The 10,106-nt window shown below is 49.0% G+C and overlaps 1 protein-coding gene across 1 annotated transcript in view; it reads right to left on the bottom strand.

The window, feature by feature from the left end:
* Positions 1-6,262: 6,262 nt before the first annotated feature.
* Positions 6,263-10,106, bottom strand: part of TMEM44 (transmembrane protein 44) — a 35,721-nt gene continuing 31,877 nt past the window's right edge. The window contains 1 exon segment of the mRNA XM_032272251.1: positions 6,263-6,717. Coding sequence (XP_032128142.1) covers positions 6,607-6,717 — 111 coding nt within the window. The 3' untranslated portion in view covers positions 6,263-6,606.

Here is a 10,106-nt window from a genome sequence, read left to right as displayed (position 1 = left end):
GCAATTCTCCTGCCTCAGCCTCCTGAGTAGCTGGGATTACAGGCACGCGCCACCATGCCCAGCTAATTTTTTGTAGTTTTAGTAGAGACGGGGTTTCACCATGTTGACCAGGATGGTCTCGCTCTCTTGACCTCGTGATCCACCCGCCTCGGCCTCTCAAACTGCTGGGATTACAGGCTTGAGCCACTGCGCCCGGCCTAGAGAATTCTTCAGATCTCCCCTGGGACTCCAAGTGCTAAGACACGAAGAAGGCCGAAAGGAAAGGTCAAGTCCTGAGCAGAGGCGTGGACTGTGCCAGGCTGCAGTTGGAGCGTGCTGGGCTCAGAAGCCGGGTTCTAGCTTGGGAACAGCGGGGTGGCCAAGGAGGTCCCGGCGCGAGGGACGCCACACAACTTTGGATGCGGAGACAGTGAATATCCAGTTCTCAGTACACCAGAGGCCCGGCCCTGCTGCTGAGCCTCATCAGCCTGTACTTAATGGAAGCGGAAGAGAATGCATCTCAGGAAAACAAGTATGATGATCTTACTTAAGAAGCCTGTAGCAGGAAAACATGTTCCAAATCAAACGGAATGGAGACAACTACTAGAACGTGTAAAAGTTTTTTTTTTTTTTTTTTGAGACAGTTTTGCTGCTGCTATTGCGCAGGCTAGAATGCAATGGCGTGATCTCAGCTCACTGCAACCTCCGCCTCTCGAGTTCAAGTCATTCTCCTGCCTCAGCCTCCCTAGTAGCTGAGACTACAGGCGACCACCACCACGCCAGGTTAGTTTTTGTATTTTTTTTTTAATTTTTAATTTTTTTTTTTTTTCTTGAGACGGAGTTTCACTCATGCTACCCAGGCTGGAGTGCAATGGCGCGATCTCGGCTCACCGCAACCTCTGCTCCCGGGTTCAGGCAATTCTTCTGCCTCAGCCTCCTGAGTAGCTGGGATTACAGGCACGCGCCACCATGCCCAGCTAATGTTCTGTATTTTTAGTAGAGACGGGGTTTCACCATGTTGACCAGGATGGTCTCGATCTCTTGACCTTGTGATCCACCCGCCTCAGCCTCCCAAAGTGCTGGGATTACAGGCGTGAGCCACCGCGCCCGGCTAATTTTTATTTTTAGTAGAGACGAGCGTTTCACCATGTTGGCCAGTCTGGTCTCGAACTCCTGGCCTCAGGTGAACCGCCTGCCTTGGCCTCCAAGTGCTGGGATTACAGGCTTGAACCACTGCGTCTGGCCCAAAAGTTTTTAAAAAGGAGTCTCTTGGGATCAAAGGGACAGAACATTATTGTTTTTCTTCATAAACCTTTTGGGGCAATCTGATTTCCTTTCTTTAAACTATGTACCTGCACTATTTTTATTTCAAAAAGGTTCTTAACGTATTTAAAAACAAAGAATGATTCATAATATACCGTTAGGCTGTTGGAAGGTCTTAAGCACAATATGAACCGTAAAATAAGCTCGTAATTATCTCCTTAAAAACCAGTGGGATGCAAACTGCACTACGGAGACGCCCTTAGCGGTTTTTCTCCTGGGCTGGGTCGCCGCTGGCTCCTGGCAGAAACCCGGGCAGTCAGCGCGGGCGGGGCGGGGCGGCGGGACTCTCGCTCCTCGCGGGAGGCGGTGGCTGCGGAGTGCGCACGCGCGGAGTCGCAATGTCGTTCTTCCCGGAAGTGCGCTGGTGGTGCTGGGAATGGCCAGGAAGATGTTGGCGGATGCAGCTGGGAGGAGTTAGGCTGTGGGAGCTGGCGTTTAGTTCAGGGGGTTTCTCTTTTCCGTGTAGTTCGAGAAGACCACTCGCTGCCCGTCTGGCACAATCGTGGATGAGCTCCCTGGCAATTGAAAAGGGAAAGGCAGCGCTCCCGACTCTGGGGACTGAACTCCGCAGTAGTCACAGCTGCCAGACCCTGAGGAGAGGACGAGAAGACCCGATCCCTCTGCTACCAACGCTGGCAGCTGATGGAAAATTCAGACGGAATTGGGACAGTATGCAGAGTTCTCTAAGCGACAGATTAACAGAGGCTCTTGAAGAGGTTGTCTGTGTAATTACGTGTTCTGGTCTTGAAGAAGTTAACTCTGTAATCACGTGTTAATCACGGGTTTTGCTCAAAAGAAGTCCTGAATGCCCGGTTGCCTTATTTGGCTTCCAGGGTTGATGAAAGAAAAAGCAAAGTCAGTATTTTCTTTTATTTATTTTTTATTTTTTTATTAAAAAAATATTTTTTAAAGACGGGGTTTCACCATGATGGCCACGCTGGTCTTGAACTCCTGACCTCAGGTGATCCACCTTGGCCTCCCAAAGTGCTAGGATTAACAGGCGTGAGCCACCGCGCCCGGCCACAAAGTCAGTATTTTCTAATGCTAAATCATTTAAGGGGGCACCATTTCTTGAACTTCTTTCTTCTCTAAGGTCGTCCCTTTGACCTGACGACGACTTTTGGGATTCATACAGGCAGGTGTAAACTTGGAGATCTTCCTGAACATTGCAGTATGTCTTGGGTTCGTTCAAGGCAGAGATTCCTTGCAAAAGCATCGAAAACAATGTAAAATTGAAGAAAATACAGCAATACCTCCATAGTTGGAAAATATAGAGAAGGCTAATTAAGGGACAGAAAAAGAAGTGCAGAGAATCTTGGAATTGTTGCAAAATTATTCTGGAGATATTTCTAAGTCTCCTGTCTCCTCTAGCCTTTTCCTTAGTGATTGATACATGTTTTTATCTTAAGCGGATAGTAAAATTCAAACAGAAAGAGGTATTTGTTATAGGTATATGAGAAAAGGTATATGAAACCTATTTTCTTTTTTAAAAATATATTTCCCTAAGATTAAAAACAAAACGAAACCTATTTTCAAAGTATATCTGAAATTTGTGTTTACAATATCTCTTTCCTGCGAGTTTATAAAGATGTTAGTATGCCGTGGGAAACAAATTGGCACAAAAGAGAAAAAATGAAAAAAATCAGGCCCAACTTTCACTTTACAGATGAGGAAACTGTGACATAGGGAAATGACAAAGATCACACTGCATCAGACCTGGGAACTGGAGCCTAGCCGTGCTCCTTGGCCCAGTGCCTCTTCTTACTCTAGGAGCTCATACCCCTTTGAAAGAAACAATGTGAATGTGTCTTCAAGTGACGTTCATAGATCTCTTCATCATACTGAGGGAGGAAGATAGGGGGATTAGTTCTTCTGGATCTAGACAGGATTTTAAGAAAATCTTAGCAGAGCTTTTACTAAATGATAAAGACTGGCACCTGAAATAGGTGAAATCCTTTTTTTAGAGTAGCTTAAGTAGGGACTGAATAATCACTAATTGGGGAATTCAAACCTCTGAAATCTCTTCCATCTGTAGGTCTGATTATTTGGTTACTGTTTTCAGCATTTGTGGCCAGGAAGCATGGCGGGGGGAGGTGGGGAGAACACTAATCCCTCTTCAAAGCCTACTTTGAGTAGGTATTATGTTTGCATTTTCACGTTATTTCACTTAGTCTTCACCATAGGCTTTCTAGATTGGTATTATTCTTAGTCTACCTAAGGAGTTCACAAAGGTTAGGTAACATGCTGCAAGCCACACACATGATAGGCAGCACACCAGACAGTATTACACAACTCCAGGTGGGTGAGCAGATGATTACATCGTTTGTTCCCTAGCCCCTCCCTAGTGTAGGTAAGCCCGTGCATTGCTCACTGGGTCATGGGGGCAAGTTACTCCCACTGCCCTCTTGGTCTAAGGACTAGCGACAAAACTGCAAGAGAGGCCCACTCCTACTAGGAGAAAGGCATTTTGATTGGCATCTCTTCACAGAGGCTCCAGTGTTCTGGAGTTTTGTGTACAGGAAGAGTCTTGAACAATGAAGCCAAACCTTGCTTCCAAAATTCCCAGTTTTGTGGTTCATGGTGCATGAAGAGGCTTGAGACTTACCCTTGAGACAAGCTGGGACCATGATGATAAAAACTAGTTTGTGAAGGGAGGAGGCTGGGCTGATGGGAACTAGGGAGGTAGATAATATCTGGACCTTCGGTAGTTCGTGTTATTCAAAGTCAGCGAGGTTTTTGTTGTTTTTTGAGACAGAATCTTGCTGTATTGCCCAGGCTGGAGTGCAGTGGTGCATTCTCAGCTCACTGCAACCTCTGCCTATTGGGTTCAAGCAATTCTTGTGCCTCAGCCTCCCAAGCAGCTGGGACTACAGGTGTGGGCTAAGAGGCTTGGCTAATTTTTTGGTTTTTTTTTTGAGATGGAGTCTCTCGCTTTCTCCCAGGCTGGAGTGCAGTGGCTTGATCTCTGCTTACTGCAACCTTCGCCTCCTGGGTTCAAGTGATTCTCCTGCCTCAGCCTCCCAAGTAGGTGATATTACCGGAACCCCCAACCACACCTGGCTAATTTTTTATATTTTCAGTAAAAAGATAGGGTTTCACCATGTTGGCCAGGCTGGTCTTGAACTCCTGTCCTCAAGTGATCTGCCCACCTCAGCTTGCCAAAATGCTGGGATTACAGGCATGAGCCACGGTACCTGGCCAAGATCATTTGGTGTTCTTGGGTGAATGGCCACTTTCACCTGGATCCAACCAATTTTTGGTGCCCCAGGGAGCATGATCCAGACTTCCCTGAAGATAGAGGGTGTGCTAAAGGCAAACTCCAGAAGTCACCCTATCCCCACGCATTCTGCCTTTCTAAAGATAAGCTCTTCTGCTCTGCTGTTACACTCAGTACTCTAGATTAAACCTCCTTCCGATGTTCATTCTGTACCCATGACGACATTTCTGCTTCCTGGAATGTTGTAGCCTTAGGGATGAAAATCTCACCCATCAGTTGTGGTCTGCCTGAGGCAAGTCAGTCACCTTCCTACTCTGCTGTCTTCCACTGCTAGCACTTGGCCACAGAACCAAGCACTGACTCAGCAGCCTCCACAGTCTGGTTCCTTTTCAGCCTCTGCCCACCCCTACAGCCCATCCTGCATCATCCATTCTGGCCATCTCAGATCCTTCCTGCCTTGCTCACTCCCACTTCCCCTGCATCCGGCCCTCTGTACTTTCATCTGTTTGAACACTCTTTTCTCCCCACATCCTGGGCCTCCATTCAAATCTTCCTCTTCCCTGGAAGTACAGCTTCAGTGGTTAACATCACAAAGTAAAACTGACTTCAACAAACTCCAAGACAACCAGGGACCAACACGGTTCAGATAAAGGGGGTACCCAGGCGGCTTTAAAATCACTTGTAGTTCAGAGGTCACCCAGGGCATTAGGATCCATGCAGAGACCTGCAGAGCCAACCTACTTCCCCAAAGCACCCCTTCATGCTGCCAGAACTTGAGCTGCCTCTCAGGAGAAACCGGGCTGCTACAGCTGAGTCACACAGGTGGCTGTGGGCCAGCGCGGAGCAGAACTGTGTTGCTTGGCATTTCTCCCAGTTCCTCTCGGGGCAGACTTCTGTGACTGTGCAGGGATTCATACTTACCATTGCACTCCACATGGAGACACTTTAATTTCTGTAAAAAGAATTTATTCACCCTAGTGTTCGCTCCCACCTTAGCCCCATTCTCTGCGCCTTTCCCTCACTCATCACAGTATCCAAGTCATCCCCAAACGGGATTGCTGTGCTTGAACACCTCCCATGATGCCTCTTATCCTCCACATGCATTTAGTTAGTTCCTGAAGCCTACAGTCCCCTTGACCTGCAAACCCCACCTCAGCACGCACCTTGCCAGGTTGGAGAAGTCCTGGTACCCGGCGCAGTCTGCTTTGTTTTGCAGTGTCAGTGATCTCACAAACAATGGCTGGCCACACAGTCCTATCTATAACTTCCAGCAGATAACTCAAGTGGGTGACTGGGGGGCAGGAGCCAGGTCTTGGTTCCTGTGTGTGCCCCAGGCCCCCCAGCAAAGGGCCCACCCTTTCATCTGGCTCAGCCAGGTCTTCCAGAATGGGCTCTGCTGAGATCCAAACACATTGGCTATTTGTGAGGTTAACTCATGGTTGGGTGCAGTGGCTCACATCTATAATCCCAGCACTCTAGGAGGCCAAGGCGGGCGGATCACCTGAGGTCAGGAGATCGAGACCACCCTGACCAACATGGAGAAACCTGGTCTCCACTAAAAATACAACATTAGCTGGGTGTGGTGGTACATGCCTGTAATCCCAGCTACTTGGGAGGCTGAGGCAGGAGAATCACTTGAGCCCGGGAGGCAGAGGTTGTGGTGAGCTGAGATTACGCCATTGCACTCCAGCCTGGGAAACTGTCTCAAAAAAAAAGAAGAAAAAAAACCGTCTTCCTGGCATCTAGCAGGTATTCAGTTTATGGCCGAATCTCAAGGGAATAAAGGGAAAAGTGGGTCCAATGTCCTTTGGATTATCTTTACAAAGCAAGCGCTGTCTGTAAACTTGTAATCTTCAGAACAAATGCTGGCCTGTCCAGGTCTGTCCACAGGACAAGTCTTAGCTCCATTATGAGCTATGATGTCAACCAGCCACACTCAGTGGCGGCCCCTGGTTCCTCACTTTCCAGGGCGGCTTCTGCAGCAGCTTCAGTTCCTGCCACGGAGTCAGTGCAGATTGATTCCCACTGCATTACTGAACATAACTCCTGATCCTGGGCTCTGAGCTGGTCAGCTGGCTCCAAAGGTGTTAATCATCAGCACTCAGGTCTGCTGTCCTCACGGAGTCCCAGTGCACCTGGGATCCGAGTATCTCCACGTTGTCTTTGCTCCCTTCAAGGTTCACATCCTCAGGGTCCCACTGTGGAGAAAAGATACAAAGGGTACCTGGGTGGCATGGATGCTTCTCATCTGTTGAACCCCCGCCCAACCCCCAAACAACAGCTCCAATCCTGTTTCTCATGATCCAGGCACAGACAAGGACAAAAGGGTAAGGACAAGTCACCCAGGCCTGTGTTTCTAGGACATAAGGAGGCAAGCATAACTTTAAATCACAGAACTAATGAGCATCCACCCAAAACATAATAGCTCACTTTCTTTCCACCCTCATTTTCCACTGTTCTCTGCCTCTACCAAGTCCTTGTCTAGTAAGGCTGAGTCATGTTCTGTTTATCCTGACTCCATGCCTAACTCATTCCTGGAAAAAACGCAGGCAAACTTAATCCTTTTTTATTTTATTTGTTAAAGACAAGGTCTTGCTCTGTCACGCAGGCTGGAGTGCAGTGGTGCGGGCATAGCTCACTGCTGCCTCAAACTCCTGGGCTCAGGCAGTCCTGCTTCAGCCTCTCGAGTAGCTGGGACTACAGGCATGTACTACATGCCTGGCTAGGTTTTTAATTTTTAGTAGAGATAAAATCTTGCAATGTTGCCCAGGCTGATCTTGAACTTCTGGACTCAGGCAGTCCACCCGCCTCACCTCCCAAAGTGCTCAGCCTTTACCAGGTTGAGCCACCACGCCCAGCTTCAGCCTGTTCTTTATGGGCCAGGTAAATACCTTTTCAGGAAGCCTGCCCTGACTGCGTTAGCCCATTGAGCTCGCACCTGCATCTTGCTTTGTATTACCTGTTCCACTCATTTGCACCTGAGCACAGACAGCCCTGCCGTTTATTTGGACATCTGCCTTGTTGTCTCAGGTAGACGAGTTCCTCAGGAACACAGCAAAGTTTCGCTCTTGCCTCCTACATGGTGCTTCCTCTAAGCCTGAGGCTCAGCAGACTTGTCAACACTTAAAACCCAATTCAGAGTGGTGGGCACTGCCAGTGACTATTTCATCACTGACTCGGATGTGTATGGGAAATTAAAATTTGCCGGGGTAAGAGTGAAAAGTTAAAACAAGTGGGCATGCCGGGCGCGGTGGCTCATGCCTGTAATTCCAGCACTTTGGGAGGCCGAGGTGGGCAGATCACGAGGTCAAGAGATCGAGACCATCCTGGCCAACATGGTGAAACCCCATCTCTACTAAAAATACAAAAATTAGCTGGTCATGGTGGAGCCTGTAATCCCAGCTACTCGGGAGGCTGAGGCAGGAGAATCACTTGAACCCGGGAGGTGGAGTTTACAGTGAGCTGAGATGGCGCCACTGCACTCCAGCCTGGGCAACAGAGTGAGACTCCATCTCAAAACAAAAACAAAAACAAACAAAAACAGGTGGGCACATAAGCATTGACGAAGCTGTCTGTAAAGTCCTCCCGTTGTTCTGACATGATGGATTAGAGCCCAAGGGGCTCCTTAGTGTTACCTTTGGAGTTCCAGCCATGGAGGCAGTTAGGGATTGGGCTCAAGTCCTCCTCCTGTCACTAATTTGCCTTCGTTTTCTGGGGCCTCAGTTTCCCCATGTGTAAGCTGTGGTATTGGATCTGCACCTAGATAAGAAGACCTCTCCCGTTTCTGAGCCTCTTTGATGATTTTGAGGCACAAGGTCCCATTCGACAGTACCAGGAAACCCAGGAAACTAGCAGAGCTGACACAGGATGTGTCCGTCTGGGCAGACGATCTGTTTGGATAAGATAACAGAGCCAGGCATGGACATGCCCTCCAAGAAAGATGCTCTAACGCTGCTCAAAGTGAAGCGGAATCAAACATTCCGATCCTTAGAGGTCCCAGATCTTGAAGGCCCCCTGAGCCACTGACGTCATGCCCATGCCATGGCAATTATAAAACACAAGTTGCGGCTTTGTTTTTTTTTTTTTTTTTTTTTTGAGACGGAGTTTCGCTCTTGTTACCCAGGCTGGAGTGCAATGGCACGATCTCGGCTCACCGCAACCTCCGCCTCCCGGGTTCAGGCAATTCTCCTGCCTCAGCCTCCTGAGTAGCTGGGATTACAGGCACGCACCACCATGCCCAGCTAATTTTTTGTATTTTTGGTAGAGACGGGGTTTCACTATGTTGACCAGGGTGGTCTCGATCCCTTGACCTCGTGATCCACCCGCCTCGGCCTCCCAAAGTGCTGGGATTACAGGCTTGAGCCACCACACCCGGCCTGCGGCTTTGTTTTGAACAGAAATAAAGAGCCCAGTTTGTTAGTGATGCACTGATAATAACTGAATCAAGTTCTAATACTTGGTGATTTTAAAAGCTATCATGTTAAAAAGACCACCTGATCCCCAGTGACCCTGCAGTGACTTGGTCGGTGCCGCTCATCCCCTGTTTGGGCTTGTGCCAGCCACTTCCAAGTGCAAACATCTCATTAACTTGGATTGCAGACTCGGCTGGAGCCCTTTAACCAAATTCCTTTCTGACACTATCAGATCCCAAATAAAAGTGCCCACCAGGCCCCTCAGCCTACATGATCCACCTCCCCAGTGAAAGAAGGAGGGCCTCGTTCTGTTCTCTGAGGATGGCCAGTGTGCTCTTTGATGAAAACTGTTTCCCAGCTGAGGTCTGAGACCTAGATCATTGTTGTCAGAGCGTGTTCTTGGCCAGTCACACCAGACGCACCCAGACTGCTGGCTGAAAACACTGATGCCGCCTGGGCGCGGTGGCTCACGCCTGTAATCCCAGCACTTTGGGAGGCTGAGGCAGGCGGATCACGAGGTCAGGAGATGGAGACCATCCTTACTAACATGGTGAAACCCCATCTCTACCAAAAACACAAACAATTAGCCAGGTGTGATGGCACGCACCTGTCATCCCAGCTACTCGGCAGGCCAAGGCAGAAGAATCGCATGAACCCAGGAGATGGAGGTTACACTGAGCTGAGATCGCACCACTGCACTCCAGCCTGGGTGACAGAGCAAGACTCTGTCTCAAAACAAAACAAAACAAAAACACACTGATGCTGGGGGCCCACCCTAGCCCCCAGGTAGGGGGTTGAGACCTAAGGTTTAGCATGTTTACAAGCTCCTAGAGTGATTCTTAGATGCCCTGATAATTGAAAACCGCTGTTCTTGCTTCTTAAATATCTGCTTAAGAATTATTCTTGCCGGGCGCGGTGGCTCAAGCCTGTAATCCCAGCACTTTGGGAGGCCGAGGTGGGTGGATCACGAGGTCAAGAGATCGAGACCATCCTGGTCAACATGGTGAAACCCCGTCTCTACTAAAACTACAAAACATTAGCTGGGCATGGTGGCACGTGCCTGTAATCCCAGCTACTCAGAAGGCTGAGGCAGGAGAATTGCCTGAACCCAGGAGGCGGAGGTTGCGATGAGCCGAGATCGCGCCATTGCACTCCAGCCTGGGTAACAAGAGCGA

The sequence above is a fragment of the Sapajus apella genome, unplaced genomic scaffold (genome assembly GCF_009761245.1).
Source record: "Sapajus apella isolate SASKATOON/1434 unplaced genomic scaffold, GSC_monkey_1.0 scaffold378, whole genome shotgun sequence".
Taxonomy (NCBI): Eukaryota; Metazoa; Chordata; class Mammalia; order Primates; family Cebidae; genus Sapajus; species Sapajus apella.
This window is presented reverse-complemented; position numbering and strand designations above follow the sequence as displayed.